Genomic DNA, 25,328 nt, shown 5'->3' on the forward strand with positions numbered 1-25,328 from the left:
GTGACTCCGATTCACTGCGTCCAATCGTAACGCAACCCGGAAGAATTTACTTTCCTGATGTGCTGACAGGTCTTTTCAGATTTTCTGGTGTCCAGTTTGGGACATTTACTATTAAAGTTTGTTTCTGATAAGTTGTGTTAAAAAAAGGTCCTTAGCTCCTTGTGTAGGGTAGGTTGAGGTAAGATGCCCCCTGGGGCAAGATGACCTTCCCCCCATTCTTCATTTTTTCTCCTCCTGACCATAGATGGCACAAAATCTCATCTCAGCACTTCAGATGAATGACTATGCTATTTTTAATTTGGTCATTTCATTTAAATATCAACATTTGTGGAATTTGCAGTCAAAAAAGTTTTGAGGTTAAGTGATCTAATTTTGTGTCTCTGGAAAATAGTGATCTATGACTTAAGTTGATCTTTGTCTTATGTTGAATATCAAAGTTTTCTGCGTCTCTTTGTTAATGAGGGATATGTGGAAATTTGTAAAATAAATTCGAATTTTACTAGAATTTGTAAAAGTTACAGTATCTCAAATTTATACTTGAGGAAAGATGTGTTCATAGTGTTGCTATTATGACATATCTTAAATTAAAATACAAGCAAATAAATAAGTAAATATTCATATACCAGATTCAAATCTGTAATGCAGCTTTGTCTGTCATCGGTTATTCAATTATCAATTCAATTGTCAATATAACATTTTAAATACAATAGTTTGTTTAGTATTTTATGTCAATAGAACTTAAAATGTATAAATGTTAATAAGAATTATATCAAAAGTTTCTGTAAAAGTTTACTAAAGCAAATGTTTCTAATTATTTTCTATAATAACACACTGGCTGATGCGTCATCATCCTGCACATGCTAAACTTATATCTGAATATGTTACAGTTTAAAAGTAAATCCACATTTTTATTAAGGGGGGCATCTTCCCCCCACAATCCATTCAAAGTTTGGGGTCTGTAAGAATTTTCATTCAGCAAACAAGCATTAAAATTAATCAAAATTGACAGTAAGATATTTATAATGTTAACAACCGTTAACACATTTTTTTTTTTAAATCTTACTTACTCTAAACTTTTAAATTGTAGAGTATCACGGTTTATGAAATATGAAGCAGCACAACTGTTTTCAACATTTATAATAATACGAAATGTTTCTTGAGCACCAAATCCGCATATTAGAAAGATTTCTGAAGGAAATGTTCTTACATAAACAAAAAAATCATACCGATCCCAAACATTTGAATGGTAGAGATGTAAAGAATGCATCTGGTCATTTTTAAAAGACTAAAGAAGATGCAAAAAGTTGCACTCGCATTTAATATGCTTTCATAGATTACAATGAATATGGAATTTAGAGGAAAATATAAAAGAATCTAACATAAAAAAATATATAAATATATAAAAATTAATTATAAAAAAATATATATATCAAGAAAGGAAATAAAAAGGCAATAATAGAATACATGTAAATGCCCCCAATATTTTATATAATATGATTGCTAAATGTAAATGTATAATTGCTTCTTAACCTGTTGTGATAAGCCTACCCAGTGATTACTATGAATCACTATTATCTGAAATGTTGCAGATGGCGACTGAGTATGGATATTTGAATAGGAATTTCCAAACCAGCCAGTCAGCTGTGCATGCTCACAATATCCTCCAATTTAGTCTTTGTAGTGCTGGGGAAATCAGTCTCAACCCCCCTTCCCATGTATGTACTTTCTATACTATTTAGATTATTTGCATACAGATGTCTAGTCAGCCCCACTTTGGGCCTGAAAGGGAGGGAGGGAGGAAGGGAGGGAGGAAGGGAGGGAGGGAGGGAGTTGCTGACTAGCCCATAATTTCCAAGCATACTTCTTAGTGCCATGGCTTCTGTGTTTCGATCACTGGGCACAGGTGGCATCTTAATTACCATGGATATTTTAGTGAGAAAGTGTGAGGGCCATTTGTATTGGATCACTAATTGAGCAGACCCTCTCAAAATACCATTAGCACCACTTGGATCATTAAATTTAAGGGCCTGATGACACAGAATTACATAATGGCTTAGGCAACATTTAAATAGAGCAACTTTACAGGACTTTACGCTCAGCTATGAGGGTATCCATCATTATGTGAGTCAAGATCACCAATCTAGACTTTTGTGTCCAGAACGTGAATAATTAGTGAGGGGAATTGTGGGGCACAGGAACAGGTGGAGCAGAGTCTCTGGATGAGGGGAGATTGTCTCAGTAGTGTGAGAGAAAAAGAGAGAGAGAGAGAGAGCAGGAGGGATGGTGTGAAAAGAGCTTGTCTCCTGTTCTTTCAGCTACTTTTTGTCTTATTCTCTCACTAAGACAAGAAAACCTATACTTTAGGACAGCTGCTAAGCTGATTTTCCCAGAGATTAGCAGCATATCTGTTGTGTCAAAGAACTGACCACAAAATGCAAGCTGTTGTCTTTGACATGTTAGTAGTGAGCAAAGTTTGCTGAAAGTGAAAGTTCTTATTGAAGTTTGGAGGTTTTAGTCCACAAGCAATCAAGGGCCTTTGTCTTTTCACAATACAACAATATTGCGCGACCAGTCAAAACAGATTTACGATAGAAGCTTACATTTTACATGTCAAGACAAGCAAAGCATAGTTTCATATTTTGTCTGTGCCGTGTAAACAAGTTTTTCTTTTCTTTTTTGCTGAATTTATTTGAAATCAGTTTCATTATATACAATTCATTCAATTCATTATATACAATATGCAATATTCAGTATATGCAAAAAAAAGAGAGAAAAAGAAAAAAGAAAAAGAAAACTTTGTAAAATAAGAGCTTTATGACCTGAATCCAAATATTTAGGCATGATTTACAAAAGTTGTTTCTAAAACATTCTTTTAATTTAAAACTTTCCTTTTCAAACTTTAAAAACTTTATTGTAAACTATGTTGATGGGTAGATAGAAAAATAGATGGATTAGATCTTTAATGCATAATACAAGAAAACTTGCAAAAGTTTTGTAAATGTACACCCAAAAATAAACACAGTTAAATGCTTAAATTATATTGTGCTTAAACTATTTGTTTTGTTTATTCATGTTGTTCATGTGTCCAATTATTATTCAGTCATAATTTGGTTTGCTGTTATCTCATCTAAACTTTAGTTGTTTCTTCTTTCAATCCCTTCCCCCATTTTTTTCTCATAAGATTCTTAAAAAAAGGAGACTAGCTGGGCTTGCCTGATATCACCCTCCAGGGTGACAGCTGTGCCAAAAAGCCCTTCACCACACACACACACACACACACACACACACACACACACACACACACACACACACACACACACACACACACACACACACACACACACACACACACACACACACACACAAAGCTCATTTAGGGAGCCTTGCTCAGTGGCCTGGAAATCACACTCTAAGCTCCGCCCTAAAGTGTGGTCAGCCATTGTCATTGTAATGGGGCCGTGTGCATGTGTATGAAGGAGAGAGAGTGGGTTTCAGTCTTCCCTCCCCGTAGACATTTTCCACACACAACTACTAGATTAGCCCTCTGATTTCATTCAACATGAAGCTGATTACAAAAGCCAGCCAAGTTTTTTTTTTTTTAAACATGTCATATAATAATAAACAGATATCATCAACCATTATGTATGAGAAAAAGAGTGTAAATAATTAATCAACACTCTCTCAAAGTAACAGATTCAAAGCACACACCATAAAATGTCCTATCATCAATATTCACTAACATTATGTAGTCTGCAGTTAAACGCATAAAAGCCACTGCTGACAGGCTCCAAGTGCTCATATGTTCATACGAGTCTTTTCAAATAAAGCTCTGAAAGCTTTTCACACTTTCTACAGGCTTGGTGTCCACTAAGTGTAAATGCATTAATAAGCACCCCTGGCCTCCTCCACACGTCTCATGGTCCCCCTCCTTACTCACCATGGCAACAGCAATTTGGGGGGGGGGGGGGGGGGGGGGTTCTCAGCATCATTATCAGCAGGCCCATCTGTCATAGGGGGGTAAGACTTCAGATCACGTAAAGAGGCCTACGTGGGCTCCAGCAGTAACCCAGCACATATGCCTTCTCACTTGGCTGGCAGGGGAAAGGGTGGGGGAGAAGAGAGGTGCACCAGATTGAGTTTGGGAAAGAATGAGAAAGATCTGAGGGCATGAGGTTTCATTGATTGATTAACTGATTTATAGACTCTGATACATTTACAAAATATTCAATATTTTTATGTTAAAAAAAAATTCTAAATATATTTTTTAAATATATAAGAAAATCTTTATTTTATTCTTTAAAAAATGTGTTTCTTTTTTTCACTTTGTAAAGCGACCTTGAGGTCATGAAAATAAATTAAAATCATTTTTAAATTTAGTTATTGTTCATAGGTGTTTAGTTTAAACAACCAGAAATCACAGTGATGAAATCTGATTAGAATATAAGTTGTAAAACTTTATGTGTAAAATAGGCTACATAAGATTTACAATGGAAAACTATTTTAAAGTAAGAATATAAAATATCCTTTCTTGTTTATAATTTAGGATAATGTTAATGATGTTTAATCTGAACATCCACAAACGCTTTTCATCTGCATGTTTAAAAACTAGAAATATCATAGCTGACCAGTTTGAGACACGTACGTAGTAAAAAAGTAGGCTCGTGGCAGACAATGAAACAAAATTTGTCTCTACTAAAGAAAGAAAAATAGCTTCAGATGATACCCTGTTTAAATGTGTTTATGTATTTTCTGAGAAAACTCATCTCACTCAGAAAAAAGTTTTACCGAGAGATTTTCATTTAAAAAAATTCTGACACATGACTCGAGGCGTACAAGACAAGCTTTTGTTTTCATTTTCAGAGGTCATTGTGTGGGAAACAGGCAGTGAGGCGCGCCCTCATTGGCTCGTCGAGAAGAACAAACTCTTCCCGACCGCCGCTGATTGGTGGACGCAAACTTACACGAAATAAGACCGCCCACATCTGTCTGTAAGTTTTGTTTAAAGTAACTTTCTCTAATGAAGTTGACTAGTTTTGCGGTGTCGAAGGCAAAGAAATCACCGCAAGGATGAAGTTGTGTAAATCTTTTCTCGGTGAGTGATGGACTTCTCTTTTAAATCAAGTATTTTCAAACTTAGTCATAGTCTGGTTCGCGGTGGTTTTGTTGATAGCCTGTGTATTTGGGTTTGCTTACAACTTTTTGTTAACAATAATTCACAATAAGTTCAATATTGTGATAAAAACTCGAACGATACGTTTGTATGTTTTTTGTGTAATCTGCTTTGAGAATTTAAATCTGCACCGACGGGCACATTTCCCCCTTCTTTGTTTACTTTCATTTTAAGTAAAATCTTGACTGAATAGACATGGATTACGTTTTAACTCTTTCAAAATAATCTTCTGTTGACGAACATATAGTATTGACCTAGATCCTGGATTTTTGTATCTTTAAAAAAATGCGAAACGAAATCCCTGACCAGACAGTTTTTAAACAAAGGCAACTTTTGTCTCCCAGAGGGAGTTGCGCTTTAAACTCAGAGGCTGTCTGACTTCTGGCGTATTAAAACTTTTGTATTTGGGAGGGATCAGTCCATCTGGCTTTTTGGGGGATTCCGGGGGGTTGTGCTTCTCATTCGCTCAGCTGGCATCCTATGTAATATTTATACACAGTGTCTGGCCAGTGGGAACAGACTGTGGCTTTAATTGTATGCTGGGCTATCCATCTGTATGAAACTTTAGGATGAGGGGTAAGCAAAGTTCCAGCTGGTAACCGAAGTACTTCGGTCTTATTAAATATGCAAACTCTCAAAGGCTTCTGCTAACTTAGGCTACGAAACTTTTTGTTATTGTTGAAGTTTGGTAAAGAGTCCCCCTTCTCCTTCACTCTATTTTAGAATGAATGCATTTTTTTTCGTTAAGTTTCTCCTCTTTCCACATGTGTTAATAACCTATAATAATAATAATATTAGTAGGCTAGGCTATTAATAGGTTGACATTAATATTTTAACATTAATCCAATTGACCAATTTCACTGTGTTTGGTTGGAAACTGTAACAATAATTGTTAACATCTTTGTTAATTTTATTTTTATTTTTTGTTGAGTTTTCAGAAATTAGTAAGGCTCAGTAATCAGGAAAGAAATGCAACGTGTCCCAGAAAGTGCAATGAACTTATTGTCTGATTTTCATTAGAGATAAAGAAAATTGATTTTTAAACATTTAAAATAACTTTTACAACTCTTTGATTTTACTTTAAAAAAGTTAAGCCATCAATTAAAACTGAAATCTTCATGTTTATTTGACTTTTCTTTATAGTGGATCAACCTCAGAAGAGATCACAATAATTTAACAGTTCAAGTTGGACAGATGAAGTTAATTCGATCATATTCCACAAAACTAGGTCACGTTGTTAGGCTTCTGGAAAAGCATTAAAGAAAAGTAGTTCAACGCTTTTGAAGCAAGGCGAATGTGTCATTACGCCAGAAAAAATAGATCCACATTGAAGACTTGTGTTTGTTTAGTTTTAAACATATACTCTCTCCAATCTCGCGTGAAATGTGTTAATAGCATAGCCTACTGAATGTAGTGCAATGTGACAATCGTACAATAGCCATACAAAACCCATTTGATGTTTAAATTATTTGACCTATGTTGCATAACTTATTTTAATGTAAAATTCTGTGCATTCATCGTTATTGAAAACAGCTTTTTCTTCAAACTATAGGCACCTGCCGCGGATAGCGCTCTTGTCCATGGTACTGAAGCAGCGCTGTTCTCGGTGCTGAACTTTCAGCTGAACTCATGCGTCTAAATGTAGAGATTCGTTCAAAAATAACTCAAATTAGTTTAGGTTGAAGGTGAAATATCAAACGACTTTCCTTTTTGCGCGTGTATGTTTCATATAGAGTGGGTGGGGGGTCAATAGCGGCCCACTCTCCATCTTGTGTTGTACATGATTTACTATGATGATGATGTCACGGCGCAGGGTAGATAGAGGAGGGGTGGACAATGGGCCTGTGAACGAAAGGTAAGTCAGTATCGTTCGACAAAGCGTGTGGAGAAATGATTTTGGCAGCATTTGTGCTCCCATTACCTGTCGATTAATGGATATATGTCACTTGCTTACAACATGAAGAGGTTTCCGACCGGTCCTGAGCGAATTTTTAGAGGATTTTAACGGTAGCGGCGCGAGACTCATTCTGAAGGGGAGGTGTACAACACTGAAGTTAACACACACACAGCCTACAAAGAGCAAGAGGCCGCTCGCATCTCCTTGAAAAAAACATCGTATGCTTATGGTATTTTATTTCTTTTTGTTTACTAATTCGGATGCTGATGTGGATGAAAAATTCAGTGTTTGGAAAGGTTTGCTGGTTTGGATTTCCGTTACTATTGAAGCCAAATGGACGTCGGACTGTAATCTCTTAAAGAAGAAGTGCCATTCCACCGTTTTTACATTTTCAGAACATTTTGTCTTGCGTACAAGAAGTCACAGTTACGTTATGTAAAAGGACGATTCTACAATGTTTTGTGAATAATTGTATTGCAAGTTACATAGCGGGTTTATTTTCAAGAAACCCAAGAATTTAAAAGGGCCTCTAACGTATCTATAACACAAAATTCATGCTGTCATATTAGCCTACAATGTTACTGTGCTTGTTTTGTAACAATATTTACCTGCGAATCGGAAACATGGAAGTTTAAATTCAAGCGGAGTATTCATTGGAAGTTTGTTTATTCATACTAAGTCAGAGATAGCCTACATGTAGCCTATAATTGCAATATATTTTATGGGAGTGGACAAATAGACATTAGAAACCCTTAAGCACAAGCAGCATATGTTTTGTCTTGTATGCGTGCGTTATTTACGAGAAACAAAACAATGCGAGCGAACCATCTGTTTACTTCAGGCTAGGCCTACATAATACACTATTAATTCATTAGATTGTCGCCTTTTCTTTGAGTTTTACATTTAAATGACTGTTTATTCATCGCTTATGCTTGCTTTAGGACCTCTGTAGGTTGGACTTTAACCGTTATTGCTTTGATAATACAGTCAAGTGGAGACCGGTCTTGTAAACATGTTCTGCTTAATATTGTTTCTCCTCGATGAAAGTGACAGTGTTATAAAGGCGGAGGGTTTGGCTGATAATAATTGAAAGGCGTGGTGTGTTAGAAGAGGTTATGCGCAGCATCATCATGGTGCTTTTTCGAAGCCAAGGGCCTGATGCGACAAAAGAAACACTAATATTAGTCTATGCTAAAACGTAAGAGCAATTTGTGGCTAACATGGCCTCCCATTGGTCCATTTCATAGACACATGGGCCTATTATATGGGAGTTAAACAATGTTTTTGTATCCTCTCCATCATTTGAGAGATTGGGCCTAATGTTTGAGTTTTTTTTTTTTTAAGGGATCACTGAAACTACTAATGTATAAAAACTCCGAATTTATGTCTATAAATAACATGGCAGCATGTACATTTTCCACATTAATGTCTTTGGAAGTTCCAAACTGTAAAATAAAAAATGAAGATCATCAAATTATAGAATTTGACTACAAATATAGTTATAAATACATTTTCAGAAGTATTTGTATGTTCCTCCCCTTTTGTGTTTATGTCTTTGGAAGTTCCAAACTGTAAAATAAAAAATGAAAGCAATATTTTGAAGAACATCATCAAATTATAGAATTTGACTCCAAATATAGTTAGAAATAAATTTTCATAAGTATTTGTATGTTCCTCCCCTTTTGTGTTTATCTTACTTTTATACAAAGTTTTCAGCAACTAACTGCACTATAATCTACTTAACCTGTTTCCCTGCAAACGGACACAGGACAGTGAGTTTGAATTGCGTATTGCATCATACGTGGCAAGTGCCACAATTGTTGTGGTTCTCAAGGGAATTCCCTCCCCTGTTAAGTGTGTGACGTGGATGAGCACCAGGTGCTGCTTAAAACGTAATCAGACCACGTGTAATGACGCCCCTGTAAAAACAGCTGGGTCACGGCCGCATCTCTCGTCACCCGGGATGAATAATCAACACCAGAGCCATGAAGGCACGCAGATTCTGTCAGACCATGATGGACTGCTGAAAGCCCTTTCAGTGGCCAAAGTGCATGTGTCCTCTAGGGGATATTCAATGTTTGCTTCTGGATTAGGGGTGTTCATCTTTGATAATCATCCCATGGAAAATTACGTTGCGGCATTACAGGCAAAGATTTGTTTACTTTCTGATCTTAGAAGCTCAGCTGCTCACGAAGCATAAATATGTGTTTTCTTGACGTTTTAGTTGCATATTTCAAACTAATAGCCTATTATTTATAAAATATCCCTTATATAAAAAGTATTAGCCTACTTTATTATGTTTCACTAATGGGAATCCACTGTCAAGACTTGCTTAATTTTTGTTTTTGTTTTTTTACTCATTTCATTATGTAAAACATTTGGACATGTCAGACTGAAATTGTTGTCTTATCTATTCTATCCTACAGAGAATGAGTACAGAGGGCAGCTGCTGAGCCAGAGGTGGACACGAGGGGACAGAGTTAGCAGCTGTGAGAACAAGAGGAGTAGGAGACTCAAAGTGAGACATTATGTGTGTGTGTGTATATGTGTGTCTCGTCTGTCAGAGTAGCTTTATTTCATCGTATTTCCCTTTCTGAAGCTCTGACATCTTTCTCACACTGGGAGGGCCCCATTTCTTTCTTATATTTCACTTCGCTTCCACCAAATTGGTAGGGTTGTACAATTGAAAGAACTTATTGGATGTGTATTATTGATTGAGCTCTTTAAAAAGCATTTAAGATGATTGGGGGCTACTCTGGTGTCTGTGAAATCAGAACCGCTCAGATCTGAGGATAAAAATCACAACCTGAAAGGTATAGATGTCAAATATGTCATTTGAAAGCCAGAGGACAGTGTAATTATGCATTTTGTATGATTTTAGAGACACATTAGAGAAATGGAGAGTGTACGACATAATAAATACTTCACACATAATAATCTTGAAACCACCCATGCCTTTGTGTTTCAGATGAGCCAAGACGCAGATGAGAAGCGGACAAGGACACGCTCAAAAGGAATCAGAGGTAAGCGCCTCTTAAAAAATCGAAAAAAATATCTGTTTTTGTCCATTTCAGTGAATTTATTGACTGACAGAGCTTTTATCTCTCTCCTTATATCAGTTCCTCTTGAGCTTGTTGGACAAGAGTACAGGTGAGATAATGAGCTTTTATGCTTAGGTAGTGTTACTCATCATGTTTAGAAAGACCACAGTTTAGTAAACGAATACAGCTAATGGAAACTCTTGTTTTGCAGCTGCCCTACACCAGGATGCGATGGCCTAGGCCATGTCAGCGGAAAGTATGCACGACACAGAAGGTTAGTAGTAAGAATTCTGTCTCTTATAACTGCCAGTACCAAAAAACAAAAATAAGTGGAGAATCTGAGTTTTTACCGAAGCTTTTCATCTTTTCCAGTGCATTGGGCTGCCCATTGGCTAAGAAAAGAAAACTCCAGGAGGCCGAGGAGAATCAGCCAGCCCCAAAAAAGAAACCTAACCCCTTAAAACTGGCCATGGACGATGGGTTCAATGCGGACAGTGACACAAACAGTGAAACAGAAGCAAAAGATGAGGAAGTGGAGTCAGAAGAGGACACTGTCGATAAAGAGATGGAGGCGAAAGAAAAGACGCCTACATCAGAAGCAATGACAGGTGGGTAAATTACCTATTAATTACTGATTTTTTTATTATATTCATGGTTATCTAACATGTAGTGCATGTACAAACCTAGTCTTTATGTATTTAAGCTTATTAGTTCAACAATTTTCACCAAACTGGTCAAGCGGCATCAAAGTTCCTTTAGTTTATAATTGTCAAGTCATCTTCATTTTTATATTGCGCTTTTAACAATGTAGATTGTTCCAAAGCAGCTTTACATTGATAATAGGAAATTAAAGTAAAGTGTTTTGGCTTTATAGCAGCTCTAGAATAAAGTTATTAATTGTCCTTTTTGTCATTCCCTTAGAAGAAAGTTCACAAATGGATTCAGAAGAGAAAAAGACGCCTGTCCGAGAAACATCAAGTCCAGTGCCAGAGATCGAAATTGAGAAGGAGGAAGCCAATATTGAGGTCACGCCTATCCAACAAATCACAATGGAAACTGAGACAGAGGAGGAGCTACAGGTCGCCGAAGAGATTCAAGCTCGAGAAGAAGAGATAGAGGAGGAAGCAGAAGAGATTACGGAAGAGGAGCGAGTGACCCAGCAACTGAAAGAGACCGACGAGCCTGTGACAACAGTTGAAGAAGAAGAGGAGGATGATGACGAGGAAGAGGGGGAAGAGGAAACACAATGTCTGAGCCAGAAGAACAACTCGGATCACCAGTACTTCAGTGGAGACTTTGGCAAAATCCAGACCAAAGAGACTGTGGAGACAGAGAAGGACAGTGAAGATGATGATGAGGAAGGAGATGAGGAGGAGGAACAATCCCAGGTAGAGCCTTCCTCCCTAATCGCCCCTGTCCCCGCTGCTTCAGCTCAGGAATTAGATGTGATAACACACAGCAACATAAATCTAGACCACCCTGTTGGTGAAGATGAGGAGGAGGAGGAGGATGACGAGAGAGATGACGCTTCAGATAAAGACTCACCCACTGTAGTCATCGAGCTGGGTTCAGAGGGAGAGGAAGATGAAGATGAGGAAGAGGAAGATGACGGAGAAGAAGAGGAGGCAGATGAAGTAGACGATGATGAGTTAGACAGCATGTCACAGAGGTCAGAGGTCACAGATGACTCAGAGACATACGACATGACACGGGGGAACCTGGGACTTCTGGAACAGGCCATTGCACTGAAAGCTGAACAAAATGGACACAGTTCTGAAGAGAGCTGCTCTCCTGAGCAGCAGCACTACTACAGCCCGGAGGAGAGGATGAGTAAGGCCATGGACATCACAGCTCGTAGAGCATACTATGGCAAAGGTGACAGGAAATACTTATTTCAGCCTACTTTAATTGTAACCCTCTATGACCTTGATTCATTTTAGATAACATGCAGTTACAGTGTGTGTGGGTGTGGAGTTTCATTTGTTTTGGTCTCTTCACTCTTGGACACAGAAGGTTCTAGATCAGAGAAGAAGGAAATAAAGTGCCCTACTCCAGGATGTGATGGGACAGGTCATGTGACTGGATTATACCCACACCACCGCAGCCTTTCTGGGTGCCCACACAAGGACAGAATCCCTCCAGAGAGTAAGGATCATCTTGCACTAGAAATATGTTTAAATGTTTTTGAAAGAAGTATTTTATACTTACCAAAGCTGCATTTATTGCATTGTAAACTACTAATGTGTAACTACTGTTTTCTATTTAAATACATTTTAAAATGTAATTTATTCCTGTGATGGCAAAGTTGGATTTCCAGCAGCCATTACTCAAGCCTTCAGTCACATGATCCTCAAGAAAATATTTGAATATGCTGATATGGTGCTCAAGAAACATTCATTATTATCAACAGTTGTGCTGCTTAATATTTTTGTGGAAACCATGATACATTTTTTCAGGATTCTTTGATGAATAGAAATTTCAAACAATCAGCATTTATTTAATGAGAACGTTTTTTGTAACATTATTAATATCTTTACTGTCATTTATGATTAATTTAATGTGTCCTTGCTTAATAGAAGTCTCTTTAATTTAAAACATTTAAATGGTAGTATATCTATATCTATATATATATATATATATATATATATACATACATGTATATATGTATGTATATATTCACTGTATACTAATGTGTCTTTTTTGGCATTAGTCTTGGCAATGCATGAGAACGTACTGAAGTGTCCAACACCTGGATGCACCGGACAGGGACATGTGAACAGCAACCGCAACACACATCGCAGGTACTGCACCTTAACTATTTTAACCTTTTGAGGCCTCAGTTTCAAATGTTCTCCACAAACCATGTGTTTTTCTTACATTTTACACTTTTAGTCTCTCTGGCTGCCCTATTGCTGCTGCAGGGAAACAAAAGAGCCTCGAAAAGCAGTCACAGCCACAGACCTCTGTCAGTGATCCAGTCACCGGAGGCTCAAACTCTGACAGAGTTCTAAGGTGAGTGTTTTCCTCCTCTTTTACAGACAAAAGAGCTTAATGGGTAAACTGTGGCTAAACACTCTTTTCTCTACAGGCCAATGTGTTTTGTGAAACAGCTGGAGATCCCTCAGTACGGTAGCTACAGGCCCAATGCCATGCCGGCCACTCCTCGGGCCAACCTGGCCAAGGAGCTAGAGAAGTATTCCAAGGTGTCCTTTGACTATGCAAGCTTTGATGTACAGGTATTTGGCAAGCGCCTACTTGCCCCCAAGATGCCCACCAGCGAAACCTCACCTAAAGCCTTCAAACGTAAGCACCTCCCTCATTCCTTTTAAAATAATGATTAAGAAACCTATACAATAGATATCAACAGATAATTAACTATTGATAGCATATTGAAAAGCATATTATTATAATTAACAGCCAAACCATTCCCTAAAGCCTCATCCCCAAGCCACAGCCTGTCTGGGGGCTACACCAAAAGCAGCTCCTCTTCCACCTCCAGTGGGTACGATTATACCCATGATGCCGAAGCCGCACACATGGCTGCCACTGCCATTCTCAACCTGTCCACTCGCTGTTGGGAGAGACCCGAAAACCTCAGCACTCAACAGCCAGATCAGACCAGCAAAGTGAGTTTCTTCCTCTCTATCTGTATCTGTCATTCAATCTAGAGGAAATTTGTGTTGCTTAACATCCGCATTATATACACTATATTCAAATAAAAAATTTCTACAATCTAGGACATGGACATTGAGGTGGATGAGAATGGCACTCTGGACCTCAGCATGAAGAAACCCAAGAGGGAAGGAGTCAGGTCACCAGACCCATCTTCATCTTCGTCATCATCTTCTCAACACCATGGCGTCACTTCACCCCACTCTAGCCACACCTACAAACAAGAGGAGTGGGAGGGGCCTCTGGATTACACCAAGTCAAACCGACAGAAAGAGGAGGAACCAGAGGAGGTAAATGTCTATCAATTTGAGTAAAATATATTCACACATTATCACTTCATAGTTGAATCTGACAACATTTTGTAATATATATATATATATATATATATATATATATATATATATATATATATTTACAGTCGAATTTTACCATTTTACAGTTTTATAAGTCTTACACATTCTATGAATTCAGCTGTTTTCTGTTTTGATGTGCCATTGTACTCAGGTGGAGTACAGCACACACTCATATGCCTCCTCTGATGGAGATGATGATGATGATGCCACTCAGGAAAGCATGGAAGACAGGAAGTACCCTGGTGAGGTCACAACCTCCAGCTTCAAGGTCAAATTCCAGCCCAAGGACTGCAAGAAAGAGGTCTTGCTGTAAGTGTCTGCTGCAACAACTTCACACACACACACACACACACACACACACACACACACACACACACACACACACACACACGCACACACAACACACAACACACATCTACATCTGCAAAGCTAAAAACATTTTTTTTTAATAAATCTCTTAACTGAGATGATTCTACAGAGATTTAATGCTCTCTTCACCTCTGTCCAGATGTCCCACCCCAGGTTGTGATGGTAGTGGACATATAACTGGGAACTATGCATCTCACCGCAGGTATGCCAGAAGCTATGGCACAGTATTTCTAGTCTGACCAGCCGTATTCATGTTTTCTTTTTTCTTTATCTATTTTTCTCTTTGCTGAACCCTCACAGCTCCTGCTCTCTATAGCATTAACCTGTGTTAGAGACTGCAAACAAATGCCATATGTCTCTTTAATGCATTTAGCATGTACTATTGGTTTTATTTTATCACAAATACTAGTTTTTACATATTAGCCAAGATTTACTCGAGGTCTCTTTGTAGATTATTTAGGTTAATTTACATTTATGTATTTTACCAAAGAATCCATTTGCAATACAGACATAGATTACAAAGCAATATTAACTTATATTACACTACAGAATATACGTATATCTTCCGTCTTCAATGAAATCTTCCCTCTATTCTCTATTCTCTATTCTGGTGTTTTTCTACTGCTCTTCAGTCTCTCTGGTTGTCCCCTTGCTGATAAAAGTCTTCGGACCCTCATGGCTGCCCACAGTGCTGAACTCAAGTATGTCTGTGCTCTAATTTTTCCTCTAATGAATCTTCACCATACTTTACTGATTACTGCTTTTTTGACTCTACTGAACACTTCTGTTTCTGCCACACACTATTTACTGTCCCCTTCGCTGGCTATTCTTGCACTCTTTGAACCAGCAACAACTTTACATTTTCAGTGGTCAAAACAGAATTTTCTTGGACTGTGTTCTAGAGACACATCAAACCAACTTAGACATATTTAGCGTCCAGGCTGAAGCCCAAATGTTCATTTAGATTTCCAGTATGATTGTATGTCTGATATTTGAATTGCATCTATCTAAAGCAGTGCTGTTAATGCTAATGTATTTCACTTTCTCTTGGCGACCTCCAGATGTCCTACTCCAGGTTGTGATGGATCAGGACACATCACTGGAAACTATGCTTCCCATAGAAGGTGTGTTAATTAACAATATTACAAGATGCACTTTTGTATTAAATTGTCACGTTTTCGAAAATATCAAACTGCACGTGTAGAAACATAATAACATTTACATTTTCTCTGTTGCAGTCTGTCTGGATGTCCACGTGCCAAGAAGGGAGGAATCAAAATCACCCCAACAAAGGATGACAAGGAAGATTCAGAGCTCCTAAGGTATGTTTTTTTTAATGAAAAAATCCCAACTTAGTTTGTTGTACTAAACCAGTGGATTTGCTGAGCACAGCCTGTATTATTTGAGAAAGCCAAAACTGACTGCCAGTTCATCACTTACCTCTCTATAGGTGCCCAGTGCCAGGTTGCGACAGTCTGGGGCATATCAGTGGGAAATACGCCACCCACCGCAGTGCCTATGGGTGCCCGCTGGCAGCACGCCGCCAGAAGGAGGGCATGTTAAATGGCACACCATTCTCCTGGAAGGCCTTCAAGGCTGAGGGCCCGACCTGCCCCACGCCAGGATGTGATGGATCAGGGCATGCCAACGGCAGCTTTCTCACTCATCGCAGGTACAGATGAGGCCTAGTAACATTTACAGATCAGTATTAGCATGTAATATTAAATAACCAGTATTAGTTCATAAATAGGACAAGCTGAGTGAATGTTTCCATACAGAGATTATATATTTTTCTATAATAGAAATATAACTAAAACAATTTAACCGTTTGTAAATGGCATACTAATATGTTCTGAAATATTAGAAATGCCTATTTTTGACTTCCTGGGGTCATTGATGGATGATGTAATCAAGACAATAAGTCTAGATTCATATCTCATGATCATGATGTGTTTCCAGTCTATCAGGTTGCCCTAGAGCTTCAGCTAACAAGAAGAGAACCAGGTTCCCAGGAGATGACTACATCAGCAAGAAATTCAGGGCAAGTGATGGTAAGATCAAATATCATCTGCTTCTCTTATTTCGTCCCCAGTATGTTCATTTTGCGCTCTTTATTAACATACGCATTGCTTTTCTATACCTTCAGTTCTTGACAATGATGAAGACATCAAACAGCTGAACAAAGAGATCAATGAGCTGAATGAGTCAAACTCTGAAATGGAAGCAGATATGGCCAACCTCCATACACAGGTCTACATTTAGCAAATACATACACTTCTATTTTACTGTATTGTAATATATATTAAAACGTAACTTTTTCCTGTGATTGCAAAGCTGAATTTTCTGCCATTTTTATTTAATTTAAATGACTTCAGTCATATTTCAGATATTTTTGTTGAAAACGTGATAGATTTGTGATGAATAGAAAGTTCAAAAGAACAGCATTTAAAAAAAAAAAAAAAAAAGTTAAATCTTTTAATTAGTTATTACATCCTTGCTGAACAAAATATTAATTTATTTCGAAATAAAAAATCTTACTGACCCCAAACTTTTGAACAGACTACATGTCCCAGAAACTCTTATAAAGACAAATGTCTTTATTAATACGGTTTTAATGTAATCTGAGCATATAGCATTTGGCCCTTCACTGATAACCACATGTAAAGGCTAGACAAACAAGCATTTTTGAGAACTTTTAAGGATAAATCCTCTTGTTGTTCATCACCGAAAATTCCATAATTGAAAGTAGGATTTTTGGGGACTTATTTCCATAAGATGCATTCTTTGAGAGCGCAGTATAATGATAATCTTTACAATACATCAAATACAATATTAGAAAGCATGATTTTGGAGCTGCTGTTTATCCATGCATTTCTATTCTTAGATCTCATCCATGGAGAAGAACCTCAAGAGCATGGAGGAAGAGAATAAGCTCATAGAGGAGAAGAATGAGGCTCTGTTCATGGAACTGTCAGGCCTGAGCCAGACTCTTATCCGCAGCCTTGCCAACATCCGTCTACCACAGATGGTCAGTCCACTTGCTATCTATTACCTTTTATGACTATGCCCATCAAACACAAGTAGTGTACATTATACGTTTCCTTTTTTCTAACCACAATCTTTTGTTTACCACAGCAAGAGCCCATCACTGAGCAGAATTTTGACACATACGTGGATACGCTGACCCACATGTTCACCGATAAGGAGTGCTATCAGAACCCAGAGAACCGAGCCCTACTCGAGTCGATCAACCAGGCCGTCAAAGGCATTGAGGTGTGAGCAGAGGAGCGGCAGCTGTAAGACACTGTGGGTTGAATAACCAGACCAACAACATAAAAATACTGTTTAAGGACATTCAGGTTTTGTATGTGGCGCCCTCTGAAAACGAGCAACGTCACAAGACCCGTGGAAGTCAAGAGAAAAGGACCAAATTCCAAATTATGCTGCTTAGCAACTTTGATGAGATACAAGATCCTTTGCCTCTTAAACCAAGATGGCTCTTCTTCTTTTGGGGTATTTTTTGGAGCAAACCATTTGTTACTGTTTTCTAGAGCAACTCTCACCGACACTGATCTGCCTTTCTTACTTCCCTCAGTGCATGGAGGTTGCCGTGAACAATAAGTCGTGAGATTGTTGTGTGTCTGTGGGGGTGAGTCTATGTGTGTATGTGTAACAGAGTGCTTTATGTGTAACGTCCGAAGGTGAATTCACGATTAATGACCTCCCTCGACATAATAAGATTAGTATGCAGCACTGCTACATTTGATCCCTGTATGATAATGTTGTCTCATATTTGGTGTAAATGGGCTCCTGTTCCATTCAGTAATATTTATCGTATTTGAGAACATAGATATTGCACTTCCATGAATAGTTTGTAGTACCATTGTCATGTTATTATTGTAATTATTATTATTATGGCTATTTAAATTGGGTCCTTGAAATGTAAGTTTAATTTATTATTTATTCATGTTAAGGTTTATTTTGTTTATTTATTAATCAGTGTCTATTTATGGACTTAATTTATTTTACAAAGCAAAATTCTATACACAGCTTTTAGCAGTTATTAAGAGGAGAGACGTTGCCCTCTGAGCTGTGAAAGAGGCAATATTTTAAGAATATCGACAGCAAATTGTTTTATAAACCTTCCTATTTATTTTAAAGACAGAGATTTATAATCTCTTTTTTAAGTGCAAATATTTTCTACCTAAAATTTTTTATATTGTTTTTTAATATTCTCATTTATTTAATGAGTTCTGTTTTCCATAAAAGTATTTTGACACCCTCCAGAGTGAAGTGGGTTGAACAGATATGATGTATTTATTGTTATTTATTTAGTATTTAAGAACAAATTGAATGGAGATCTTGTTGCATATTTATTTTGTAAATGTCTCTGTGTTAGTGGTTGCTGCATATGGATAGTCTTTGCCCATGTTGTTGATAAAATAAATGGGAATTCTATCACCTACAACAGAGAGTATGTCATATTTAACACTGATTGTTTCTCTTGATTTATTATAACCAGGCGTGTGTTTGCCTTTGGTCCAACAATGATATTTTGTAAGATACTGATCAGTCCCATTAACTTTGAATTATCTGACATTTATCAGACCAAAGATGAAAGACAAACCAAACACTCTCTCAGTAGGATACTTGGCTGACATCTGCTGGATAGATAGTGATTCAGTCACGATTTCTCTTCAGCTGATTATGGCTACATAAAAAATATACATAAATGATGTCTTTGTATTTTGACAAGATTAATATTTAGCCCAATATTTAAAAAATAGTGATTATATTCAAGGGAAATATTAACTTAAAACTCTAAAACAACAACAACAACAACAACATTTTGAAATTGTGCATATAGCTTCGTTCATTTAAAATGGCCAACTTTTACAAGAGACCAGAGCTAGTTGTCACGTCTTTTAAATGTTATACGTTTATTTTACTGTATGTTGTTGTTTAATGGCAGGCTCCTTTGTGACAACATGCCCTGCTACTGGTCGACAATCTTTTCTCTTGTGCAGTGACGGTGTAAATGCTATTATATAGACACAGGCATTACATATAATTGGCTACATGTGGCCAGAAATTAAAGAGAAAATAAAACTGCTGAGAATTAAAAAAGTGTAAAAAAAATAATAATAAAAATTATTGTCAAATAATCCTGGTTTCTCCAATTCTTATCAAGACCAGAGACTATTGTGTTTATGAACATGTCATAAAATAATGTAGTGCAGGACCCATGTGCTCTATGGCCCATATTTCTGTTTGTGGGCTTGACGTCACGGAGTCAGCTGGCCAATGTTTACATCCAGCGCATCTCGCAGTGAACGTCTATGGGGAGAAACCGAGACATAGAAACAACAGGAGACTATTAACTTGAATGAACTCGAATGGACATCATCACCGGACCATAGCCAGGATACGTGTCTCAGTGTCAGACGGTTCAGCTCGGTCGACTGTAAAGTCGTCGGGGTGTTTCCCGTGACGAGTTTCTCCCCAAAATCCAGTCTACCCCCATTTCTCCTTTCCTTTGTCTTCATTTTTGACTACTTTTTGAAGGTAAGCGCATTATATGAGTAGTGCTCGCTGTTATATAGCATTTTTCTGGTGTGATAATAGAATGATAAACTCTTAGTATATTTTCCCTAGCATAAGATGTAGTCTCGCATGCAGAATGAACGGCAGGTCGTGATTAAAAATAATGGGTATATGTGTGTTATTTCATATTTAACTATATTTTGAGAAACTACCCGGATGTTCATCAAAAACACAGCACAATATGCGTTTGTTAGCGAATGGCGCAGCTGCATTTGAGCGCGCGGTGATTGGTGGGAACCTTCCTCACATCTGCAGTTTCTACACAGCGTCTCTGGGGAAGCTTTAACTTTCCGCCAGTGTAGCCCAGCGCCCTCATCCGTTAACTGGACAAAAATGCTGTTTTGTTTGGTCCGAACCATGTACAGTGGCCTCAAAAATGATTTGGACACCTAACGTAATATGACGTGGCATTAGATTACATAACAAAATAGCTAATAGAGTGGCATTTATTTTGAAGAAATGCAACACAAACACACTTCTTAAGCAAACGGTTTCAGAATTTCTAAACTTGTGAACATAGTGTTCAGAATGATTAAGTTTTTATTTGTCGAACAATAGTGAAAGCCATCGCCCAGATAAGTATACAACATTTCATCTTGTAGCCTAAAACAGTGATTCTTCTCAACAAGTGGGTCACAATCCAAATGGTTGTCTTTTCTGTTTGCGAACGGCTGGGATAAAAACAATGCAAAATGCAACTAATAATATAACTAACTAACCACAACCATAATTTGTTCTATGCGGTCAGTTATTGGCTACAGAATGGTAACATCAAAATTCAAGAGATAGGCCTATTTAACTAAAATTACACTGGGGTCATTGGGATTTTTAATAAAGATTTTTATTCAGTTTAGGTGCATTAAATTGTTCACAAGCGACAGTGAAGTCATTTATAATGTTACAAAAGATTCCTATTTCAAATAAAAGCTGTTCTTTTGAAATTTCTATTTAAAAAAATAACCAGCACAGCTGTTTTCAACATTGATAATAATAAGAAATGTTTCTTGAGCACCAAATCAGCGTATTAGAATGATTTCTGAAGAATGAATGATCAAATAAATGCAGCCTTGGTGAGCATAAGATATTTCTTTAGAAAACACTCATTTTACATTTTTAAACGGTAGTGGAATAACTAAAATTGTAATTTAAAAAAAATAATGTCATGTTAATTATTTAGCATATTACTGGTTCTGTTGATATCATGGTAATATTAATATATGGTTACACTTTATTTTAAGGTGTCCGTGTTACAGTGCAATTATACATTTAAGTACTGAGTAATAGTAATTGACTACATGTACTTACTATATAGGGTTAGGATAAGGGTTTGGTTTAGGGTTAGTTGCATGTAATTATGCATCATTTATAGTTATTACTACAGTAACTACATGTAAAGTGGAATAAGGACACTGCAAAATAGTGTTACCTAATATATTTCAGTGTTTGTTTTTAAGGACATTTTTGTTTACTTTTGTGTGTTAATCATTTGTGGTAGTACTATGCTGGCGCAACACTGTCCTCAAGCAAAACCAGTTGTGAATCACGACTTATGCAAGAAACATTGGAAAGTGGTTGTTGATCAATTAATCATTTTTTAATCAACAGGAAGTATGTTTCTTGTGTCCCTTCTTCGGTTACATGTCTTTAATTTTCTTCTTGTCTGTTTAGCCCCAAACAAAGAGCCAAAATGGGAGGTGCGGTCAGTGCTGGGGAGGACAATGACGAGTTGATTGACAACCTGAAAGAAGCCCAATACATTCGCTCTGATCTGGTCGAACATGCCTTCAGAGCCATTGATCGTGCTGACTACTATCTGGAAGAATTCCGCGACAGTGCCTACAAGGATTTGGCCTGGAGACGCGGCAACATCCACCTCTCTGCACCCTGTATCTACTCTGAGGTGATGGAGGCTTTAGACCTGCAGCCTGGCCTGTCTTTTCTCAACCTAGGCAGTGGCACAGGTTACCTCAGCACCATGGTGGGACTTATACTGGGTGAGTCAATAGAGAATTTGACTGATTTGATTTTGTTCTGCTTATTTTAGCTGATTCAAAGGGATTGTCCTCCTAAAAAATGAAAATACTGTCATCATTTACTCATCCTCGTGTCGTTCCAAACCTCTATGACTTTCTTTCTTCTGGGTAGCACGAAAGAAGATAGTTTCACTTCCCATTGACTTCCATTGCATTTTTTGTCCATACAACAGAAGTCAATGGTAAGCAAAAAGGTTTGGTTTCTAACATTCTTCAAAATATTTTTTTTTGTGTTCCAGAAAAGAAATAAAGTCATACATGTTTGAAACAACATGAGGGTGAGTAAATGATAGCACATTTTCATTTTTGGGTGGATTATCCACCAAAAAGTACATTTTCTGCTAAATATAATTCCTGTCATGTGATCACTGACATTCTGTGTCATATATTTAGGGCCATTTGGTGTGAATCATGGTGTTGAATTGCATGAAGATGTAATAGAATATGCTTATCAGAAGCTGGACTTCTTCATCAAGATGAATGATAGTTTTGACAGGTGTAGTAACTTTTGGGTTTTCACTTTTATATTAAAAATAAACTTTATTCCCTTGTTGAAAGTCTAGCGTGCAAAATGATGGATTGGTGACTGACACGTCTAATCTTTTGGTCTAGGTTTGAGTTCTGTGAGCCCTCCTTTGTTGTGGGCAACTGTCTGGAGATTGCTCCAGAAACTAGGCAGTATGACAGAGTTTATTGTGGTGCAGGGGTCCAAAGGGAACATGAAGACTACATGAAGAAGTTGTTGAAGGTTGGGGGAATCTTAGTACTGCCATTGGAAGAAAAGGTGAATAATGTAATCTTACAATGCATCTGGTCTCAGGTAATCCAGGAGATACATGTGTGACATGTATATGCATTTCTCATTTGTTCTAGCTCACTAAAATAACTCGGACAGGATATAACACATGGGAAACAAGAAAGATAATTGCTGTGTCCTTCGCACCACTTGTGCTCCCTAAACACAGGGAAAATGGCAAACCAAGAGCAGTGTCCCTACGTAAGTAACCTACTGTATTTTGTGTACACTTAAATTGTTTTGATTTAAACAATATTAGATTTTTTAGCCTAATACATTTTTTTTGTACACAATTAGAAATACTTTAATTCAGCAAGGATGCATTAAATTGATCAAAAGTGACAGCAAAAAATATATATATTTCATGTAAATGCTATTCTTTTGAACGTTCTATTCATCAAAGTATACTGAATTTTTTTTTCACAATTTCCACAAAAATATCAAGCAGCACAACTGTTTTCAACATGATTTTTGAAGGATCATGTGACACTGAAGAATGACTGGAGTAATTACATTACAAATAAATTACATTTTAAAATATATTAACATAGAATACAGTTATTTTAAATTGTTATAATATTTCACAATATTAATGTTTTCACTGTATTTTTAATCAAATAATGCAGCCTTGGTGAGCATGAGAGACTTCTTTTAAAAACAAAAATGTTACCTAATATTTTGAACGTTAGTGTATTTAGAGTAAGAATTGTGTATGTGTATAAATTCAGTAAAAAAATAAAATAAAACGCAGCTGCCATGTTCGAGGTGCGAAGTCTTCAGGATTTGGCCCGCATCACCATCCGTCACATTCTAAAGAGATCTGGGTCTGGATCCTTGCCACTACCCCAGAGAACTGGATTGAAGCGAAGAAATCACTTTAAACAGAAACGTGAGCACCGTGACACCCCTCTTCTGACCAATAGTTATTTGTTCATGAGTCGCTTAATTCCAGGACCCATGGACAACAACAACAACCAGTCATCCACAGACAATGAGGATGAAGATGAAGACTGCAGTAGGGTTTGTGAGCAACTAGAGGATAAAGAAGAGAATGGGAGGAGGAAGGAGGGCAGTGTTTTGGTGATAGAGACTCCAGTAAACCTCCTAAGGGAGAGGATCCTCAGCCTGCCTTTGCCAGAGCCTCTCAAGATGTATCTTCTTTATTACAGAGAGAAGTAGACCTCTGCTTTCAGTGCATAGTCTGTAATAGACTACTCACAGCTACCTATCACTGTCACTTAAGAGTCCATGGCTCTTTAGTTACTCACTTTCACATTATCCTGGTGATCTTTCTCATAGAATTACACCACTCTTTTTTTTTCTCTCAAGTTAAATTTATTTATCTGTGAGGGGAAATGAAGTCTCATTTGGTTCCACCAAAGTTAAAAGGCTGGATTCATGGTCTACGATGCTAACCATCAACACGGAAACAAGAAACAGAGTGAAAACTAATTGATTAATCTAAATTTCATGTTATTTGTGGAGTGACTTTTTCAAATGAAGACAAGACCATTGGCTAACAATTTACTAAATCATAAATCCAGTGCAGTCTCACTTGTTTTGTGTGTGTTGTATACCATCTAGTCTCAGTTCTTAGATTTACTATGAAAAGTGAAAATCTAAATATTCTGGTGTATGGATTTGTAACAAATGTCTAATTGTGTGAAGATACAAAGGCACGTTTAAAAAATGTGATTGTCCAACAATCTCTGTAGTAAAGTTTTTGGAAATTTCAAGATAAAAGACTTTGATTTTCCAAGGTGTTTTGCCAATTTAAAACTTTCTTGGGTTTGTACTGTTTTCAGGGCTTGTGTTTGCATTTTTGCTTTTAAAAAGTATAAAAGGTATAGTCTATAGTTGTTAAATATATATTTAAATTTAATTATAAATTATAAAATGCTCTGATGTGCACTGTCAAGCGATGTAGAATGGACTAATTGAATAACTCACCATTTTTAATGTGACCTTTTATATTGTCTATATCATGACACAAAACATTTCACCCTAGAAATATTTTTTTTAAGGCTACAGTATGGAATGTGAACTTGAATCCATCATCATGCAAACGAAATGTAGCAAAGACTAGAGGGTCCAAGTTATTTTGACATATTAATCAGTTTCCAGTTTTCAAACTAGTTTGGATAACACAAAAACCAAAGCATTATGTTTGTATTCTGATACATAAACTATATCTAGTAAGTCTCTGCAACCATTTAATGTAAAATTAAAGTCTAAACTTCTTAACACTGGGCTCACATACAAGACAGATTAAATGAATAAATGCATCATTTAGATTTCTAAAAGTGTGGATCATATTTTTTTTCATTATTATATGAGGACAGGAGACAAATATTTCCTAAATGGGTAACATTAAAATAAATATCTGCACAAGC

At 37.1% G+C, this 25,328-nt stretch overlaps 2 protein-coding genes across 4 annotated transcripts; both read left to right on the forward strand.

The window, feature by feature from the left end:
- The first annotated feature begins 4,966 nt into the window (after positions 1-4,966).
- myt1a (myelin transcription factor 1a) lies at positions 4,967-18,970 on the forward strand. Of its 2 annotated transcripts, none has more exons than XM_082144742.1 (23): positions 4,967-5,092; positions 9,494-9,585; positions 10,036-10,090; positions 10,187-10,217; positions 10,320-10,382; positions 10,481-10,716; positions 11,030-11,983; positions 12,119-12,253; positions 12,819-12,909; positions 13,001-13,120; positions 13,197-13,411; positions 13,526-13,734; positions 13,846-14,070; positions 14,285-14,442; positions 14,642-14,704; positions 15,135-15,203; positions 15,564-15,626; positions 15,741-15,824; positions 15,953-16,174; positions 16,462-16,553; positions 16,649-16,752; positions 17,387-17,530; positions 17,638-18,970. In XM_082144742.1, exons 1-23 carry the CDS (start codon positions 5,068-5,070, stop codon positions 17,779-17,781), a joined length of 3,594 nt encoding a protein of 1,197 aa, XP_082000868.1. In that variant the 5' UTR covers positions 4,967-5,067; the 3' UTR covers positions 17,782-18,970. The 2 variants fall into 2 exon arrangements, with proteins under 2 accessions (XP_082000868.1, XP_082000869.1); XM_082144743.1 differs by having other exon boundaries at positions 13,544-13,734.
- An 810-nt stretch (positions 18,971-19,780) lies between these two features.
- Positions 19,781-24,696, forward strand: pcmtd2a (protein-L-isoaspartate (D-aspartate) O-methyltransferase domain containing 2a). 2 transcript variants are annotated; one of them, XM_082146112.1, is made up of 6 exons: positions 19,781-20,067; positions 21,775-22,100; positions 22,533-22,635; positions 22,752-22,923; positions 23,013-23,136; positions 23,888-24,696. In XM_082146112.1, exons 2-6 carry the CDS (start codon positions 21,794-21,796, stop codon positions 24,112-24,114), a joined length of 933 nt encoding a protein of 310 aa, XP_082002238.1. In that variant the 5' UTR covers positions 19,781-20,067; positions 21,775-21,793; the 3' UTR covers positions 24,115-24,696. The 2 variants fall into 2 exon arrangements, with proteins under 2 accessions (XP_082002238.1, XP_082002237.1); XM_082146111.1 differs by having other exon boundaries at positions 19,783-20,067; positions 23,687-24,696.
- Positions 24,697-25,328: the final 632 nt, after the last annotated feature.

Source organism: Leuciscus leuciscus (assembly GCF_965113295.1).
Source record: "Leuciscus leuciscus genome assembly, chromosome: 18".
Classification (NCBI taxonomy): domain Eukaryota; kingdom Metazoa; phylum Chordata; class Actinopteri; order Cypriniformes; family Leuciscidae; genus Leuciscus; species Leuciscus leuciscus.